Source organism: Pan troglodytes, chromosome 12 (genome assembly GCF_028858775.2).
Source record: "Pan troglodytes isolate AG18354 chromosome 12, NHGRI_mPanTro3-v2.0_pri, whole genome shotgun sequence".
In the NCBI taxonomy this organism is placed as follows: Eukaryota; Metazoa; Chordata; class Mammalia; order Primates; family Hominidae; genus Pan; species Pan troglodytes.
Window position 1 is genome coordinate 90152596 of NC_072410.2, and position 21708 is coordinate 90174303.

Below are 21708 nucleotides of genomic sequence, written 5' to 3' on the forward strand. Positions count from 1 at the left end.
TGAAATTAAAATTTTTTTAAAAAGGCAAGAAAATGACAAACATGAGATTCAGGATAACAGTTAACTTTTCACCAGTGTTCTTTTTATTATTAGACTATTCCAAATGGAATATTAAATATTCTTAATATATGAAATATTCCACATATAATAATAATATATATGGAATATATATAAATGGATATATATGGAATGTAATTCCAAATATTCCATATATTAATTTAAAAAATTTTAAAGGGCATATAAATGTATATAAATATTTCATATATTAAGAATGAAAAGAGGCTAGGCGCAGTGGCTAATGCGTATAATCCCAGCACTTAGGGAGGCCGAGGCAGGTGGATCACGAGGTTAGGAGTTCAAGACCAGACTGGCCGAGATGGTGAAACCCCGTCTCTACTAAAAATACAAAAATTAGCTGGGCATGGTGCCAAGTGCCTATAATCCCAGCTACTCGGGAGACTGAGGCAGACAATTGCTTGAACCCAGGAGGCAGAGGTTGCAGTGAGCCAAGATCGTGCCACTGCACTCCAGCCTGGGCAACAGAGCAAGAATCCATCACCAAAAAAAAAAAAAAAAAAAAAAACAGAATGAAAAGAAAACACTGTCTTATAAAATATAACATATCCTTATAATTTTCAATACTGTTTAAGGATTTTATAATGACCATAAATTGTTTATATAATAATTTTTAAATGAACCGATTTTTATTGTTGGAAAAGAAAAAAATCAATGAAGGGAAAAGGAAAGAACTATGAAATGATTTTATTAAAAACACCTACAAGACAAACACACATGAATGCATACAAGCAGTCAGGTAGAATGAGGTATAAGAGAGGTGGGGCAAGTTCCAGCATTTGGTCGTCAGGTAAAAATCCAACTCAAGCAGGAAGCCAGTGAACAGCAAGAGTCTAGGGAAGGAGCCTGAAGCTATCCCCACTGTTGTGCCAATCTACAATGCATAAGAATTCACCTTCTCAGGCTAGGCACAGTGGCTCACGGCTGTAATCCCAGCACTTTGGGAGGCTGAGGTGGGTAGATCACCTGAGATCAGGAGTTCAAGACCAGCTTGGCCAACATGGTGAAACCCTGTCTCTACTAAAAATACAAAAATTAGCTGAGCTTGGTGGTGGGCGCCTGTAATCCCAGCTACTCAGGAGGCTGAGGCAAGAAAATCGCTTGAACCTGGGAGTTGGAGGTTGCAGTGAGTCAAGATTGCACCATTGCACTCTAGCCTGGCTGACAAGAGTGAAACTCCGTCTCAAAAAAACAAAACAAAAAAAAAGAATTCATCTTCTCTAAGTCTCCTTTCCAAACCAACCCAGCCTAACACAATGTCTAAGTCACCTCTTCATGGGGGTTAGCGACCACAGGGATCAGACAGAGACCAGGCAATATAAGAAAATCACTATTTAAAAACCCCACAGTAAATTAGTACATGCAAATCATAAATTCATTACTATTCTAACCACAGGTTTATAAACTGCATCAGATGCACTAAGATTCAGAAAATAAGCAGGTGGTTTCTACCAAACAATGAAGAGTTAAACTGCCGGTGAAATCAATTCTGTGCTTTTATCTGCTCTATATATTGAAATTCCGCTGAGATCTTCCCTTGGGAAAAACAAGTATCCAGAAAAGATGAGCATTTTCTGGATTTTTAGTCCTCTCTTAAATGTAAAGTTTACCTCAATATAGCTATAGTTCAGCTGACGTAATGCCTGGGAATACATTTATTTGGCATAGTTTAATTTCCTGATGAGATGACAATTATGAATTTGCCAAAATAACATTTTCTTAAGTAACATAAAGAAGAACTCAGAATTTGGGGTCAGTAAAACTTAGATTCAGATCCTAATTGCCACTCTGTAATTCTGAACAAGTCATTTAGCCATGTGAACCTTGTTTTCCCACCTGAAGAACTGAGAAAAATAACAACGCTTGGTGTTGTTAGACTATTGATGAGGGTTAATGTGAAAGTACATGGTATAATGCCTACCACATACTATTGTTCATAAATGGTTGCTATTCATATTATTAACATACTAAATGTTGTTATGGATTGAACAAGTATTTTTTATGCAGTAAACATAAATTCTGTCACTGGAGGGCCAGGTGCGGTGGCTCACGCCTGTAATCCCAGCACTTTGGGAGGCCGAGGTGGGCGGATTACGAGGTCAGGAGATCGAGACCATCCTGGCTAACACAGTGAAACCCCATATCTACCAAATACACAAAACAAAATTAGCCAGCTGTGGTGGTGGGCGCCTGTAGTCCCAGCTACTCAGGAGGCTGACGCAGAAGAATGGCATGAACCCAGGAGGTGGAGCTTGCAGTGAGCCGAAATCGCGCCACTGCACTCCAGCCTGGGGTGACACAGCGAGACTCTGTCTCAAAAAAAAAAAAAAAAAATTCTGTCACTGGAATAAATAATGTTACAGGAAAATTGCTTTGGATTTAGAAACAGAACTCTGTATGTGTGATCCATTTTAAAATAAAAAGGAACTGTAGAACTGAATTCAACTTTTATATAAAAGAAAACTTACTATTGCATATATGAAGTAAAATGCTATAAGGTGAACACCACAGGGTGAGTTCTACTGAATTAAAAGAATAAGATTTTGACTGGGCACGGTGGCTCACCCTCATAATCCTAGCACTTTGGGAGGCTGAGGCGGGCGGATCACCTGAGGTCAGGAGTTCAAGACCAGCCTGGTCAACATGGTGAAACCCCGTCTCTACTAAAAATACAAAAATTAGCCAGGTGTGGTGGCACACGCCTGTAATCCTAGCTACTTGGGAGGCTGAAGCAGGAGAATTGCTTGAACCTGGGAGGCGGAGGTTGCAGTGAGCCGAGATGGCGCCGCTGCACTCCAGCCTGGGCGACAGTGCAAGACTCTGTCTCAAAAAAAAAAAAAGAACAAGATTTTTTCAAATGCTCCCTTTCTTAAGTTGCCTATTACTAATTTAACGGTATCAATATTATAGCTTTGTGAGGGATTCTATTTTGAACATTAATAAATCTCTTGATGACAAATGGGATATTCATTTAGTCTAAAATTACCTTTCAAAGAATTTGTTTTTTTTTTTGAGACAGAGTTTCACTCTGTCACCCAGGTGGAGTGCAGTGGCGTGATCTCAGCTCACTGCAATCTCCCGGTTCAAGCGATTCTGCCTCAGGCTCCCAAGTAGCTGGGATTACAGGCGCCTGCCACCACACCCAGCTAATTTTTGTATTTTTAGTAGAGACAGCCTGGTCTCAAACTCCTGACCTTGGGTGATCCATCCGCTTTGGCTTCCCAAAGTGCTGGCATTACAGGCATAAGACACCGCACCTGGTCAATGAAAATGTTAATTACAAAATAAAAGAATAACTTTGGAGAAGCCTAGCAAACACCACTTTAATCATGTGATCGAAGTTAACATCACCAGTAGTGGGGCAAACCCAAATCATATTCTACCTGCTAGGATGCAATGAGAATAACAAAACTTCATTTCTCTGACATCCCAGCTAAAAACGCATAAGGTGGCCGGGTGTGGTGGCTCATGCCTGTAATCCCAGCACTCTGGGAGGCCAAGGCGGATGGATCAGCTGACGTCAGGAGTTCGAGACCAGCCTGGAAAACACGGCGAAACCCCATCTCTACTAAAAATACAAAAAAATTAGCCGGGCATGGTGGTGTGTGCCTGTAATCCCAGCTACTCAGGAGGCTGAGGCAAGAGAATCGCTTGAGCCTGTGGGGCAGAGGTTGCAATGAGCCAAGATTGTGCCATTGCACTCCAGCCTAGGCAACAATAGCAAAACTCCATCTCAGGAAAAAAAAAAAAAAATGCACAAGGTGAATCCAATTATTAAAAAAAAAAAAATCAGACAAACTCAAATTGAAGGAAAGTCTAAAAGTAATGGACTTGTAAATTTCAAGTGTCAAGATCATGCAAGTCAAGCAAAAACGAGGAACTATTCCAGACTGACAAAGACTGAAGAGACATGAAAACTAAATGTAACACATACATTCTAGACTGGATCTTTTCTAAAAGAGAGTATCTGAACAACTAGCAAAATTTGAATGGGGTCTGAGAATTAAATGATAGCAAAGTACAAATGTTAATTTTCTGATTTTCATAGCTGTATTGTGACTATGTACAAAAATAACATTATTTGTTGGAAATATACACTAAATTATTCAGGAATGATACAGTATCATGTTGGAAACTTATTCTTAGAAGTTATATGTATTGTCCTGCCCTTAAACATTTTTCACAAATTTGAAATTATTTCTAATCAGAAAAAAAAAGTTAAAACTATTTCCACCACAGATAACGTTCCACAGTATTAAAAAATAATCCTATCCTTTGAAATGTAAATATCCTCAAATCTCAAAATAGTCATTCTCATTTGTCTTTAATATTCTGTTAATAATCTATTCCTAGCTAAAGCTAACCAAAGAAATTGTGCTTATAAAGGAAACAGAAGAATAGATACACCAACTCATTGGAGATTCGTAATATCTAACCCTTTAATTGGCTCTCCAAGTATTTCCTCCTGATCTTCATAAGCACTACAAAATTCCCTATTCATCCAGAACTCTTGGAACCTCCGTGAATAAAGATTCTCCACACATAAGAGAATCAATATGCAAAGTGTTCAAAGCAGCCAAGTCAGTCATTAACTCACCAGATTCCAAGAATAATAGCGATCTCTTCAGCACACAGATCCGGCATCTGGAACTGTTCACAATCTGCTAACTTTATGTCATTCAGAATGGTGTCATCATTGAGCTCAAGATTCTAGTAGAATACAAAAGAAAATACTTAGACCAAAAATTAAATTTTATTCATTCACCAGAATGGCATGTAATAGATTGCTAGAAAGGATAAAGTTAACTTACCCGTTTGACATATGGTCAATAGGCTATTTCTTGTGAAACACATATTTGGAAACAATTTACCTTCCAGAAATGAAAGATGTGCCATCTATACCTCAAGAATGCACTAACTATGACAATAATAGGGAATAACAGCTATCATTGATTGAGCCAAGTATGCAAAAGCCCCTCTGCAGATAATTTTACATACATTTTTCAAATTCATCCTCACAACAATCATAGACAATAGGCATTTCTATCGCTATTTATTGATGAAAAAACAAAGAATCAGATACTTGAAGCTCATCCAAGATCACACTCAAAGTATGTGACAGCATCAGGATTCAAAACTGGATCTTTCTATTCTGCCTCTAAATTCTAATCAAAAACATCAACTTCCCAACTCTGTGTCTCAGCAATATAGTGTGATCAGTTGAGAAATTTCTCACAAATAGCTTGTTATCAATGATGGAAATGCCAAACTGTGACAAGCTAATTCTAAAATTTATATGGAAATGCAAATGATCGACAATAACCAAAACAATTTTTAAAAGAATAAAATATGAGGAAGTACTTGATTTCAAGAATTACTATAAAGCCCAGACAGTATAGTACTGGCATAAAGACAGACATATAAAGTGAATGGAACAGAATACAGTTCAAAATTTTAGACCCATGCATATATGATGTATTGATTTTCAATATAGCTACCTAGGTGGTTCAACAGGTAAAGCCTTTCAATAAATGATATTAGAGAACTTTGGGAGGACAAGGTGGGAGGAAGCTTGAGGCCAGGAGTTTGAGATCAGCCTGAGTAACACAGCAAGACCCTGTCTCTCCAAAAAATAAGTAAGTGAATGATGTCAGAACAGCTGGATATCCATTTGGAAAAAAAAATGACTCTTCACGTTTATCTCAATCATACACAAAAATTAAATCAAAATTAATCACAGACCTTAATACACAAGCTAAAGCTAAAAAAACTTCTAGAAGAAAACATTTTAAAAAATCTTTGTAACCCTGAGATGGAAAGGCAGTCAGTCCTTAATTAGGATACAAAAAGTATGAATTGTAAGAGAAAAACTTCATAAATTAGACTTCATCAAATTAAAAACTTCTGTTCTCTGAAAACATTGTTAAGACAAAGAGTCAAGCTCCAGATCCAAATATACTGACAAAACATATATCTGAAAAGGGACTTGCATCCAGAATATGGCGAACTCTTAGAACTCAATAAGAAGACAAACAACTCAAATTAAAAATGGGCAAGAGAGGCCAGGCATGGTGGCTCACGCCTGTAATCGCAGCACTTTAGGAGGCCAAGGTGGGTGGATCACTTGAGGTCAGGAGTTCGAGACCAGCCTGGCAAACATGGCAAAAACCCCGTCTCTACCAAAAATACAAAAATTAGCCAGGCATGGTGGCGCATACCTGTACTCCCAGCTACTCGGGAGGCTGAGGCAGGAGAATCACTTGAACCTGGGAGGTGGAGGTTGCAGTAAGCTGAGATCGTGCCACTGCACTCCAGCCTGGGCAATAGAGCGAGATTCCATTTCAAAAATAAAAAAAGAAGAGAAAAAAAAAAAACTTATGTTCACACAAAGACTTACATACATATTTTCTAGGCAGGTTTATTAGTAATAGCTGCTAGAAATAACTTAAATGTCCACCAACAGTTCATACTGGTATTTCAACATGGATGAATCTTGAAACCATTAAGCCAGATCAAAAGATTATACACTGTATGATTCCATTTATTGGAAATTCTAGAAAAGACAGATCTAATCTATGACAGCAACTGACTGACTGCAAAGAACTATGACGGCACTCTTTGGAGAAACTTTTTTTCATTGTGGTGGTGGTGACATGCGTCTATTTGTTAAATCTCAACAAAGTGTAATTTAAAATAGGTATATTTTATATAAATTATTCCTCAATAATCTTGGGTTAAATTTTTTTCTAATTCAACAACAACAACAAAAAGAAGACTTTAGGAGCCAAATGAAGCTAGACAGAAGCCAGGTGCGGTGGCTCATGCCTGTAATCCCAGCACTTTGAGAGGCTGAAGCGGGCGGATCACCCGACATCAGAAGTTCGAGACCAGCCTGGCCAGCATGGTGAAGCCCCGTCTCTACTAAAAATACAACAACTATCCGGGCGTGGTGGCATGTGGCTGTAGTCTCAGCTACTCGGAGGCTAAGGCAGGCTACAGAATGAGACACCATCTTAAAAAAAATAAAAAATAAAAAAAATTAAAATACATATTTTCACATTGTAACATTTCTTTTTTTTTTTTTTTTTTTTTTTTTTTTTTTTTTTTTTTTTTTGAGAAAGTCTTACTTAGTCACCCAGGCTGGAGTGCAGTAGCATGATCTCGGCTCACTGCAACCTCCACCTCCTGGGTTCAAGCGATTCTCCTGCCTCAGCCTCCCAACTAGCTGGAATTACAGGCACACACCACCACGCCCGGATAATCTTTTCTATTTTTAGTAGAGATGGGGTTTCGGCATGTTGACCAGGTTGGTCTCGAACTCCTGACCTCAAGCGATCCTCCTACCTCGGCCTCCCAAAGTGCTGGGACTACAGGCGTGAGCCACCACACCCGGCCACGTTGTAACATTTCCAATCAGGATATGTTTTGTAATCACTATAAATGGTATAGTAGTGTTCCTTTCCTTTTCCTGAAAAATGATTATTAAACAGATGGTGTATATTAGAATCTAATAATGTGTTTGACACAAGGTAATATGATATATAACCAACTTAACAATTCTCTTCCGCCCATTAGAATAAAGCTATGTTTCTATCTAATCCATACCTACAGCATACAACTTGTACTCTCCATCTTCAAGTAGTAATTAACAAAGACCATAAGATTATCTGAATCTATTTTATTTCACATACAAAAGATTAAATTCTGGCCAGTGCAGTGGCTCACGCCTATAATCCCAACAGTTTTGGGAGGCTGAGGAAAGTGGATGGCTTGAGCCCAGAAGTTCGAGACCAGCCTGGGCAACACGGTGAAACCCCATCTCTACCAAAAATACAAAAATTAGCCAGTCTCATAACCTGGTCTCTAAATAGATAAACAGGTAAAATTTATTTTTTATTTATTTATTTATTTATTTTTTTGAGATGGAGTCTCACTCTGTCGCCCAGCCTGGAGTGCAGTGGCACGATCTCAGCTCACTGCAAGCTCCGCCTCCCGGGTTCACGCCATTCTCCTGCCACAGACTCCGGAGTAGCTGGGACTACAGGCGCCCGCCACCACTCCCAGCTAATTCTTTGTATTTTTAGTAGAGACGGTGTTTCACTGTGTTAGCCAGGATGGTCTCCATCTCCTGACCTCATGATCCGCCCACCTCGGCCTCCCAAAGTGCTGGGATTACAGGCGTGAGCCACCACGCCCAGCCAAAATTTTTAAAATAAAATAATTCTGAAAAAATTTCTGATAGTCACATGTAATATGTTAAAAATGTTAACCACATTAACCCTGTAACATGTATTACATGGTTAATCCCAGCACTTTGGGAGGTTGAGGCAAGAAGATTGCTTGAGCCCAGGAGTTTGAAACAAACCTGGGCAATATAGTGAGACCTCATCTCCATTTAAAAATGAATGAAAGAAAGGAAAGAAAGGAAAGAAAGGAAGAAAGAAAGAAAGAAAGAAAGAAAGAAAGAAAGAAAGAAAGAAAGAAAGAAGAAAAGGAGAAAAGAAAGAACAAGCAAAAAAACGATTAAAATTCTGTATTAAATGTTACATCATTTTCATACATTTCTCATAATACTCATCATATCCTATTTATCACCAGGAGATAATTTTCTTTTCTTTTCTTTTTTTTTTCAAAGGGAGTTTTGCTCTTGTTGCCCAGGCTGGAGTTCAATGATGCAATTGCACTCATTGCTCATTGTAGCCTCCACCTCCTGGGTTCAAGCAGTTCTCCTGCCTCAACCTCCCAAGTAGCTGGGATTACAGGCACACACCACCACAACTGGCTAATTTTGTTTTTTTTTGTTTATTTTCTTTTTTTTGAGACGGAGTCTTGCTCTGTCACCCAGGCTGGAGTGCAGTGGCATGATCTCGGCTCACTGCAAGCTCCATCTCCCAGATTCACACCATTCTCCTGCCTCAGCCTCCTGAGTAGCTGGGACTACAGGCACCTGCCACCACGCCCGGTTAATTTTTTTTTTTTTTGTATTTTTAATAGAGATGGGGTTTCACCATGTTAGCCAGGATGGTCTCAATCTCCTGACCTCGTGCACCCACCTTGGCCTCCCAAAGTGCTGGGATTACAGACGTGAGCCACTGCGCCTGGCCTAATTTTGTATTTTTAATAGAGACAGGATTTCACCATTTTGGTCAGACTGGGCTCGAAGTCCTGACCTCAAGTGATCCACCCACTTCAGCCTCCCAAAGTGCTGGGATTACAGGCATGAGCCACCATGCCAGGTCAGTCACTGGGAGATACTTTTCTATAGAACAACTCCACATTAAAAAACAACAAACACAGCCAGGTGTGGTGACTCACGCCTGTAATCCCAGCACTTTGGGAGGCCGAGACGGGTGGATCACCTGAGGTTGCGAGTTCGAGACCAGCCTGACCAACATGAAGAAACCCTGTCTCTACCAAAAATACAAAATTAGCCGGGCGTGGTGGTGCATGCCTGTAATCCCAGCTACTCGAGAGGCTGAGGCAGGAGAATCGCTTGAACCCAGGAGGCGGAGGATGCATTGAGCTGAGATTGCGCCACTACACCCCAGCCTGGGCAATAGAGTGAGACTCCATCTCAAAAAAAAAAAAAAAAAAAGTAGTTGGGGGTTTCTGGGATCAGAAAACACATGCATAAATACTAAAGGGCTTCATGGAAGCAGCTGGAGTGGACTATAATTAGGTAAACTGACCAAGAGTCATAATTCAAACTAAAGAAGAGAATTCACTAGACATGTCAAATAAACATACTAAGGCAACCACCCCCCAATAATGACAGAGAAACAAAAGGCCGATCACAAAACTAGTGAAAAGGAATTCTGATAATCTGTTTATATATTTAGAAAAAGCCTAAGAGATTCCAAGAGAAGACAAACATAAGGAAACAAATATGATAGCAGATAGAGAAACTGGTCTACACCCAGTCTGCCTTTTGTATTTCTTCAAGAGGGGTAATACATAACTAACTGCATCATTAATTCATAGTTATTGAATCCTAGAAGAAAAGCAGTATTTACCTCTATATACAGGTTAGGGAAAAAAAAACACCAGTTTTTTCTATATACAGGTTAGGAAAAAAAAAAACACCAGTTAAACACCAGTTCTCCCTGACTCAGCAACCTTTAAAAGGCAAAAGAATAAAATGAAGTCTGTCCCCATCCCATTCAGTGTTTCTATGGTACTCACCTATTAAAATTGTTAGACTCAGCTGTTAACTGAATTTAATAACTTAACGTCCTACTTGCCTTGGTTAAATGTTCCTGAGGAGTGGGTGCTGGAGTGAATTCACAATTTGAAAGGACATCCCCTTCCCTTCTTACATCTAGAATCAGTTGTGCCACATAATTTTCCTGGAACCGTGTTCTTTTTCCCAAAGCACCTGAAAAAACAATAAAATTATATCTACTGACTTACCCATGAGATCTACTGTACAGTCATGAAGAGTAATATTTTCAGAGTGCTTTAGAGTTTACAAGGTATTTTCTCCATTTCACATAAGAAAGTCCTGAGGCCCAGCCTCAGGTTTTAAATGACTTATAAAATTAGAAAGCCAACAAGCTCTGGTACCAGGACTCAAACCCAGGATTTCTGCCACTAGAATCCACATACTAATTTTTGCATCAAACCACCACCCTTTAAAAAAAAAAAAAAAAAAAAAGTAACACATTGAGTGTTGTAGGTAGAAGAACTATTATTATCTCTTTTTCACAGATGACAAAAACAAAAGTTCTAAAGAATACAGTCATTTGTTCATGATCACAGGGCTTCTCAGCATCAGAACCAGAGCTTAAAGCCAGGATCTTTTGGTTCTAAATCAACAGTTTATTACACTATCTGACTTCATGTAAGACCAAAATTTTTTCATTATGTCTCTGAAATAACTTACTGCAGAATAGCTGTTTTCAAACCACTTTAAGAGAAGCAAAAGTTCCAACATCCACTCTCTGGACAAGGTCAGATTACAAAGATCCTTGATTACAAAGACCAGTCTAGAAAGTCTGGATTTTATCCTGTTATGAGTCTGGCTCTAAGTCATACATTAACCTTTTAAATATGTTATGCTGAAGATAGCCACTGAAATTGTTTGATACAGCTTACTTTTTTATTTTATTTTATTTTATTTTTTATGAGATGGAGTACTGCTCTGTTGCCAGGCTACAGTGCAGTGGCGCGATCTCAGCTCACTGCAACCTCCGACTCCCTGGTTCAAGCGAATCTCCTGCCTCAGCCTCCAGAGTAGCTGGGATTACAGGCATGCACCACCACACCCAGCTAATTTTTGTATTTTTAGTGAGGCGGATTTTGCCATGTTGGCCAGGATGGTCTCGATCTCCTGACCTCATGATCTGCCCGCCTCAGCCTCACAAAGTGCTGGGATTACAGGCGTGAGTCACAGCACCTGCCACAGTTTATTTTTTATAGGAAGGCTATAGATGAGTGGAAAGAAAGAATAACCTGATCCTCATATTTGTGAACATCACATTTGTATTTCTAAGTTCTTCAACTCTAACTTAGAAAACAAAATATGAAGAACTAGTTAGTAAATATACCAACAATTAAGTATTATGGCATCAATAGTCCCAAAAAAGCCTCCTAGAATCAAAATATTTAAAAACATAACTTCTGAAACTAACCTCACAAGATATATTACATACATTTTCATATACAGACAACTTACACATGGCCATTGTTCCAACTTATACTTGGCCATTGTTCCAAGTTATAAGCTGGATATTAAACAATTTTGCCCACACACACAATGTAACAAAAGGTAGCTAAAATCCAAGACAAGCCCACAAAATCATATTTATTCATAATATATTGGAAGGATTTTACTGATAGAACTAGCTCTATAAGAAGCACAGAATGTGGGCCGGGCATGGTGGCTCACACCTGTAATCCCAGCACTTTGGGAGGCCAAGGCGGGTGGATCACTTGAGGTCAGGAATTCAAAACCAGCCTGGCCAACATGGTGAAACCACATCTCTACTAAAAATACAAAAAAAAAAGAAAAAAAAAAAATTAGCCAGGCGTGGTGGTGGGCACCTGTAATCCTAGCTACTAGGGAGGCTCAGGCAGGAGAATTGCTTGAACCCAGGAGGCCAAGGTTGCAGTGAGCCAAGATCACGCCACTGCACTCCAGCCTGGGCGACAGAGCAAGACTCGGTCTCAAAAAAAAAAAAAAAGCAAGATGGAAAGAATAGGTGGGTGTTTACAAGAAAGGGCAATGCAGAGAGGCCAAACTTGGTCAGGAAACACCCCTATGGGCCCATCCGCCAAAGGCTCAAAAGTGTGTTTGTGTACTGCCTGGCTGCTATCTATTATTACTAACATGGCTAAACAGATCAGCGCAATAAATGGAAAACTCTAGAAATAAGGAAAATATATCATTTCAAATTTGTTATAAACTATAAATTTGTAAATAAAACCTTTAAAGTCTACTTTTGTAAAGCAAATAGGATATAGGAAATCTAATACCAACATACAATACAAACTGCCAATGTATATAGTTTTATCATAAAAATAAAATCAATTATCCACAAAAAATAAGTCTTACCTGTCAAATCAATTTGTAATTGGCTGATGTCCTTAGCAATATCCAACTGATCTTTTGCTTTTCTGTACTCATAATAATATAAAAACACATATGCACATTCCAGATGGAATTGAATAGCCAAATATCGACCTGAATCATCTACAAACAGATTCTGTAGTTTCATCACTGCAAGACAAAAGATAAAACATTAAAAGTTATGATGAGAAGAAATATATATTAATGTGTAAAATAGAGTCTATAATACATAAAGTATATAGTACATAGTCTCTGTTGTTAAATAATTTTAAACATAAGACCTGAGGAATACAGTAACACTAATAGTTACCAGCCAGCATTATCTGAGCACTTATATGCTCCAGACATGAGCTAAGGACATTATGTACACTGAGATATCCTTTATTCCACACAATCCTGGGAGATATGATTCATAACCTTGCTCTTTCTCAGCGGGTTTGTCTTAACAATGCCAAAAAAAAAAAATAGTGGGGGGACGGGCGCAGTGGCTCACGCCTGTAATCCTGGTACTTTGCGAGGCCGAGGTGGGCGGATCACAAGGTCAGGAGTTCGAGACCAGCCTGACCAACATGGTGAAACCCCATCTCTACTAAAGATACAAAAATTAGCCGGGCATAGTGGCATGCGCCTGTAGTCCCAGCTACTCAGGAGGCTGAGGCAGGAGAATCGCTTGAACCCAGGAGGCAGAGATTGTAGTGAGCTGAGATCGCACCACTGCACTCCAGCCTGAGCGACAGAGCAAGAACCCGTCTCCAAATAAATAAATACATAAATAGGGGGTGGCTGTCAAGATGGCCAATAGGAACAGCTCCTGTCTCCAGCTCCCAGCGAAATCAAGGCAGAAGGCAGGTGATTTCTGCATTTCCAACTGAGGTACCAGGCTCATCTCACTGGGACTGGTTAGACAGTGGGTGCAGCCCATGGAGGGCGGGCCAAAGCAGGGTGAGGCGATCACCCGGGAAGCACAAGGGGTCGTGGAACTCTCTCTCCTAGCCAAGGGAAGTCCTGAGGGACTGTGCCATGAGAAATGGTGCATTCTGACCCAGATACTAAGCTTTTCCCCTCTTCTCAACCTGCAGGCCAGGAGATTCCCTCGGGTGCCTACACCACCAGGGCCCTGGGTTTCAAGCACAAAACTGGGCAGCCGTTTGGGCAGACACAAAGCTAGCTGCAGAAGTTTTCTCATACCCCAATGGCTCCTGGAATGCCAGCAAGATAGAACCATTCACTCCCCTGGAAAGGGGCCTGAAGCCAGGGAACCAAGTGGTCTAGCTCAGCTGATCCCACCCCCAAGAAGCCCAGCAAGCTATAATCCACTGGCTTGAAATTCTCACTGCCAGCACAGCAGTCTGGTCAACCTGGGACACTCGAGCTTGGTGGGGACAGGGGCGTCCACCATTAGTGAGGCTTCAGTAGGTGGTTTTCCCCACACAGTGTAAACAAAGAATCTCTGGGACACAGCTAAAGCAGTGTTCAGAGAGAAATTTATAACACTAAATGCTCATAGGAGAAAGCAGGAAAGGTCTAAAATCGACACCCTAACATCACAATTGAAAGAACTAGAGAAGCAAGAGCAAACAAATTCAAAGGCTAGCAGAAGGCAAGAAATATCTAAAATCACAGCAGAACTGAAGGAGATAGAGACACAAAAAACCCTTCCAAAAAAAATAAACAAATGAATCCAAGAGCTGGTTTTTTGAAAAGGTTAACAAAGTAGATAGACCACTAGCCAGACTAATAAAGAAGAAAAGAGAGAAGAATCAAATAGGTGCACTAAAAAATGATAAAGGGGATATCACCACTGATCCCACAGAAATACAAACTACCATCAGAGAATACTATAAAAACCTCTACGCAAATAAACTAGAAAATCTAGAAGAAATGGATACATTCCTGGACGCATACACCCTCCCAAGACTAAACCAGGAAGAAGTCAAATCCCTGAATAGACCAGTAGCAAGTTCTGAAATTGAGGCAGTAATTTATAGCCTACCAACCAAAAAAAGCCCAGGACCAGACAGATTCACAGCCGAATTCTACCAGAGGTACAAAGAGGAGCTGGTACCACTCCTTTGGAAACTATTCCAATCAACAGAAAAAGAGGGACTCCTCCCTAACTCATTTTATGAGGCCAGCATCATCCTGATACCAAAACCTGGCAGAGACACAACAAAAAAAAGAAAATTTCAGGCCAATATCCCTGACGAACATTGATGCAAAAATCCTCAATAAAATACTAGCAAACTGAATCCAGCAGCACATCAAAAAGCTTATCCACCACAATGAAGTTGGCTTCATCCCCGGGATGCAAGGCTGGTTCAACATATGCAAATTAATAAACATAATCCATCACATAAACAGAACCGCGACAAAAACCACAAGATTATCTCAATAGATGCAGAAAAGGCCTTCAATAAACTTAAACAGCCCTTCATGCTAAAAACTCTCAATAAACTAGGTATTGTTGGAACAGATCTCAAAATAATAAGAGATATTTATGACAAACCCACAGCCAATATCATACTGAATGGGCAAAAGCTGGAAGCATTTCCTTTGAACACTGGCACAAGACAAGGATGCCCTCCCTCACCACTCCTATTCTACATAGTGTTGGAAGTACTGGCCAGGGCAATCAGTCAAGAGAAAGAAATAAATGGTATTCAAATCGGAAGAGAGGAAGTCAAATTGTCTCTGTTTGCACATGACATTATCGTATATTTAGAAAACCCCATCGTCTCAGCCCAAAATCTCCTTAAGCTGATAAGCAACTTCAGCAAAGTCTCAGGATACAAAATCAATCTACAAAAATCACATATTCCTATACACCAATAACAGACAAATGGAGAGCCAAATCATGAGTGAACTCCCATTCAAAATTGCTACAAAGAGAATAAAATACCTAGGAACACAACTTACAAGGGATGTAAAGGACCTCTTCAAGGAGAACTACAAACCACTGCTCAAGGAAATAAGAGAGGGCACAAACAAATGGAAAAACATTCCATGCTCATGGATAGGAAAAATCAATATGGTGAAAACGGCCATATTGCCCAAAGTAATTTATAGATTCAATGCTATCCCCATCAAGCTACCATTGACTTTCTTCACAGAATTAGACAAAAACTACTTTAAACTTCATATGGAACCAAAAAGAGCCCGTATATCCAAGACAATCCTAAGCAAAAAGAACAAAGCTGGAGGCATCACACTACCTGACTTCAAACTATACTACAAGGCTACAGTAACCAAAACAGCATTGTACTGATATCAAAACAGATATATAGACCAATGAAACAGAGTAGAGGCCTCAGAAATAACGCCAAACATCTACAATCATTTGATCTTTGACAAACATGACAAAAACAAGCAACAGGGAAAGGATTCCCTATTTAATAAATGGTGTTGGGTAAACTGGCTAGCCATAAGCAGAAAACTGAAACTGGACCCCTTCCTTACACCTTATACAAAAATTAACTCAAGATGGATTAAAGACTTAAACGTAAGACCTAAAACCATAAAAATCCTAGAAGGAAACCTAGGCAATACCATTCAGGACATAGGCATGGGCAAAGACTTCATGTCTAAAACACCAAAAGCAATGGCAACGAAAGCCAAAATTGACAAATGAGATCTAATTAAACTAAAGAGCTCCTGTATAGCAAAAGAAACTATCATCAGAGTGAACAGGCAACCTACAGAATGGGAGAAAAGTTTTGCAATCTACCCATCTAACAAAGGGCTAATATCCAGAATCTACAAAGAACTTAAACAAATTTACAAGAAAAACACAACTCCATCAAAAAGTGTCCCCTAGTCCCCCACCCCCCATGATGTTCTCCTCCCTGTGTCCATGTGTTCTCATTGTTCAACTCCCACTTATGAGTGAGAACATGCAGTGTTCGGTTTTCTGTTCCTGTGTTAGTTTGCTGAGAATGATGGTTTCCAGCTTCATTCATGTCCCTGCAAAGGACATGAACTCATCCTTTTTTATAGCCGCATGGTATTCCATGGTGTATATGTGCCACATTTTCTTTATCCAGTCTATCATTGATGGGCATTTGGGTTGAAAGATATGAGCAGACATTTCTCAACAAAAGACATTTATGAAGCCAATAAACATATGAAAAAAAGCTCAGCATCACTGGTCATTAGAGAAATGCAAATCCAAACCACAATGAGATACCATCTCATGCCAGTTAGAATGGCGATCATTAAAAAGTCAGGAAACAACAGATGCTGGAGAAGATGTGGAGAAGTAGGAATACTTTTACACTGTCGGTGGGAATGTAAATTGGTTCAACCATTGTGGAACACAGTGTGGCGATTCTTCAAGGATCTAGAACCAGAATTACCATTTGACCCAGCAATCCCATTACTGGGTATACACCCAAAGGATTATAAATCATTCTGCTATAAAAACACATGCACACGTATGTTTACTGCAGCACTGTTCACAATAGCAAAGACTTGGAGTCAACCCAAATGCCCATCAATGATAGACTGGATAAAGAAAATGTGGCACATATACACCATGGAATACCATGCGGCTATAAAAAAGGATGAGTTCATGTCCTTTGCAGGGACATGGATGAAGCTGAAAACCATCATTCTCAGAAAACTAACACGGGAACAGAAAACCAAACACCGCATGTTGTCACTCATAAGTAGGAGTTGAACAATGAGAACACATGGACACAGGGAGGAGAACATCATGTGGGGTGGGGGACTAGGATAGCATTAGGAGATATACCTAATGTAGATGATAGGTTGATGGATGCAGCAAACCACTATGGCACGTGCATACCTACTTAACAAACCTGCACCTTCTGCACATGTATCCCAGCACTTAAAGTATAATAAAATAAAAATTAAAAACATGGCAACATAAGGTGTTGATACAAAGTACCATGAATCTACAACAGTTAAACATATTTTTGTGGCGTGAAAATGTACACATCAAAGAAACTGGTTAGAACCAAATATTAAATTGGTAAGATAAAGAAAAAATAGAGTTGTACTTCAATGAGATCCTTAAAAAAAAAAAAAAAAAAAAGAGGTAACACCGAAAATCTGATGAAGACGATATCAGTTTACAAGTTTTCTTCGGAGAGAATGTAGAATTTCTCCCTTAAAAGAAAAGGAGGGGCTGGGCATTGTGGCTCACACTATAATCCAAGTGCTTAGGAAGACCTAGGTGGAAAGAATGCTTGAAGCCAGGAGTTCAAGACAAGCCTGAGCAACATAGAGTGGACTCATCTCAACAAAAAAATAAAAATGTTAGTCAGGCATGGTGGAGCATGCCTGTAATTCCAGGTACTCAGGAGGCTGAGACGGGAGGATCATTTGAACCCAAAAGTTCAAGGCTGCAGTGAGTTATGATCACGCCACTGCACTCCAGTCTAGGTGACAGACTGAGACCCTGTCTCTAAAAATAAAAGAAAAGGGGAAACAGATATACATCCATATATCTAATACAATATGAACATCAAATAAGGAATAAGTGAATATTGGCTTGGCAGTCAGATTCTAATTTATTTCACTAAATATCTAAGATGAAAAGAATGGAGGATAATAACCTAGTAAAACAGCATCTGAAATAAAATGACTGTCAAAATTAACTACATATAAAGACAGGCTAGTTGACATACACTAAGTAACAAGGGTGTCTAACAGGCACCCTTATCCAATTGATCCCCCAAACAGAATTCCCTTCTATAATATCACTGACAAACTATCTCTCACACATGTTTCCAATATGTGTTAGCCAGCATTTCACAAAACAGCCTAACAGAATGAATACATAATGAATGAATGGAACACAAAGGCTGATGACAGTTTTCCCATCATTCAAGCTAAAAGAGAAGTTATTTTTACTGAATATCTAACTCTGCCTAGGAATGGGTATTTTACATGTTGCGTTATTTAATTCTCACAATGATGTATTGGAGGCTGACATTATCTCCACTTAATTCATTATAAAATTGAGCTCAGGCTGGGCACAGAGCCTCATACCTATAATTCCAGCACTTGGGGAGGCTGAGGTGAGATGATCACTTGAAGCCAGGAATTCAAGACCAGACTGGGCAACATAGCAAGACCACATCTCCACAATAAATTAGCCAAGCATGGTAATACGCTCCTGTAGTCCCAGATACTGGAGAGGCTGAAGTGGGAGGATCTCTTGAGCACAGGAGGTTGAGGTTGCAGTGAGATATTATTACACCACTGCACTCCAGCCTAAGCAACAGAGCAGTCTCTAAAAAAAAATTTTAAATAGGGCCGGGTGCAGTGGCTCATGTCTGTAATCCCAGCACTTTGGGAGGCCGAGGTGGTGGATCACCTGAGGTCAGGAGATCGAGACCAGTCTGGCCAACATGGTGAAACCCTGTCTCTACCAAAAATACAAAATTAGCTGGGCATGTTGGCACGCGCCTGTAATGCCAGCTTCTTGGGAGGCTGAGGCTGGAGAATCACTTGAACCCCGAAGGTGGAGGCTGCAGTGAGCTGAGATAGTGCCATTGCACTCCAGCCTGAGCAAAAAAAGAGTGAAACTCCGTCTCAAAAAAAAATTTTTTTTTAATTTAAATTTTAAAAAGAAAAGAAAATTGAGCTCAGCTTACTGACTGGTCACCTCATTAAGTGGCAATGCCAGGATGTGAATCCAAGCTTGTAGGGGAAAGGGGTATGAAAAAGTTTTTAGGGGAAGGATAAAGGTGCAGAGCTGATGCTACAAAAGCCCAATCTACTGTATCACCTATAATCTGGCAGAAACACCTACAGCTAAGAAACAGATACCCCTTTGTCTTTACATGAGCTGAAATTTAAATGGGTCTGAAAAAGAAAGTGTTTCGGTGAAACCCCGTCTCTACTAAAAATACAAAAATTAGTCAGGCATGGTGGCAGGCGCCTGTGGTCCTAGCTGCTCGGGAAGCTGAGGCAGGAGAATGGCATGAACCCAGGAGGCAGAGCTTGCAGTGAGCCAAGATCGTGCCACTGCACTCCAGCCTGGGCTACAGAGAGAGACTCCATCTCAAAAAAAAAAAACGAAAGACAGTGTTTTTCTACAGTCCATTTAAGAGATTCTCTGGACTCAAAGAGAGTAAGTCAAGATGTACATGTCTCACCTCAGAAGGCACATAGGCATCCATAACGTGAACTTCACTGTGAAAACCCCTGAGTAGATTTCATCCATGCAAACCAAAACCAGGAAAAGCTGGATCTAATACTTAACACTCTTGATGACGGCGTCTTCTTTTTTTTTTTTTTAATGTTCTTCTCCTTTTGTCTGCCCATTATTCCTGAGTGTCTAGTCATTACTCTCAGAAATATAATAACCTTCTATGACCTTAGTACAATTCACAAGTGACACAATTTTGCTTGGCTGCCAATGACAGTAATCTTCCCAAAATGTTCTGGATGCAAAAATCAAGGGACATAAGGGTTGGCCAAGGTTCTTAAAAATCTTCTCTCAAGTATCACAGAAAGGACATTTACTGCATTTAATAAGGCTTACTAAGTTGTGATAGTTCAGGTAGGTCTACTATCAAATTTAAACTGTACTAAGAATACATAAGTAAGTCACACAAATGCCCAAAGTTGGTTGTATGTATCTATCTTCCCTCCTATCTACCTACCAACTTTTCTGCCCACCTATCTATACATATGTATATATGTATGTACTATCAGTATAATTGGCTTTATTCTTGTACTTCTGTGCTTTCTCTGCATTATCTTATATGTTCAGAGATCAAATGTTGGATAAATAAAGTAGGGGAGCTCGGGCACGGTGGCTCATGCTTGTGATCTTAGCACTCTGGGAGGCTGAGGCAGGCGGGTCACCTGAGCTCAGGAGTTCGAGGCCAGCCTGGCCAACAGGGTGAAACCTCATTTCTACTAAAAATACAAAAATTAGCCGGGCATGGTGGTGTGCGCCTTGTGGTCTCAGGCACTCAGGAGGCTGAGGTGGGAGAATTACTTGAGCCTGGGAGGTGGAGGTTGCAGTGAGCCAAGATCACACCACTGCACTCCAGCATAAAGAAAAACAAGCATAAAGAAAAACAAATAATGTCTCCAGGTAATTCCTGCATAGAGATACAGATTCAGAAATAATAGTAGTATGAAAGATGATGGCTTGAAATATATCTGAACCTAGGCCAGGCACAGAGGCTCACACCTGTAATCCCAGAACTTTGGGAGGCTGAGGTGGGCAGATCACTTGATGTCAGGATTTTGAAACCAGCCTGGCCAACATCGTGAAACTCCATCTCTACTAAAAATACAAAAAAATTAGCTGTGCGTGGTGGCGGGCGCCTATAGTCCCAGCTACTCAGGAGGCTGAGGCAGGAGAATCACTTGAACCCAGGAGGCAGAGGTTGCAGTGAGCCAAGATCGCGCCACTGCACTCCAGCCTGGGTGACAGAGCGAGACTCCATCTCAAAAAAAAAAAAGAAAGAAAGAAAGAAAGAAAGAAAGAAAAACAAAAGAAATATATCTGAACCTGCAAAATAAGGAAAAGTTACAGCTGATAACTCTGGATTAGAATATAAGTAGGTGCTGGGCAAAGTGGCTCATGCCTGTAATCCCAGCACTTTGTGAGGCCAAGTCGAGCAGATCACCTGAGGTCAGGAGTTTGAGAGCAGCCTGGCCAACATGGTGAAACCCCGTCTCTACTAAAAATACAAAAATTAGCTGGGCTTGGTGGCAGATGCCTGTAATCCCAGCTACTTGGGAGGCTGAGTCAGGAGAATCACTTGAACCTGGGAAGTGGAGGTTGCAGTGAGCCAAGATAGCGCCACTACACTCCAGCCTGGGCAACAGAGCAAGACTCTGTCTCAAAAAAAAAAAAAGTTTGTGAGTGTTTCAAATTTTCATTGTTCCAAGAGTTTTCTTGATAAGCCATGAAAACCAGGGAGGCACATGGCCTATCTTGTCTAAATAGGAAAGTGCTTGCCAACTCCAATTCATTTCCTCTAAAAAAATCCTCTTCCTGCTGACCTCTATACTTTGCAAGCTTCATTTCCTATTGCGGACCCCTCTAATTTTTCCATCGTTCTCCTGCCTCTCTC

At 40.1% G+C, this 21708-nt stretch overlaps 1 protein-coding gene across 1 annotated transcript in view; it reads right to left on the minus strand.

Annotated features, from left to right (window-relative positions):
• Positions 1-21708, minus strand: part of TTC27 (tetratricopeptide repeat domain 27) — a 195184-nt gene that overhangs the window by 144066 nt on the left and 29410 nt on the right. Inside the window, exons 6-8 of the mRNA XM_016948331.4 lie at positions 12629-12793; positions 10317-10450; positions 4673-4785 (exon numbers count right to left, since the gene is read on the minus strand). Of these exons, the coding sequence (XP_016803820.1) occupies positions 4673-4785; positions 10317-10450; positions 12629-12793 (412 nt within the window). The remainder of the gene's footprint in view (positions 1-4672; positions 4786-10316; positions 10451-12628; positions 12794-21708) is intronic.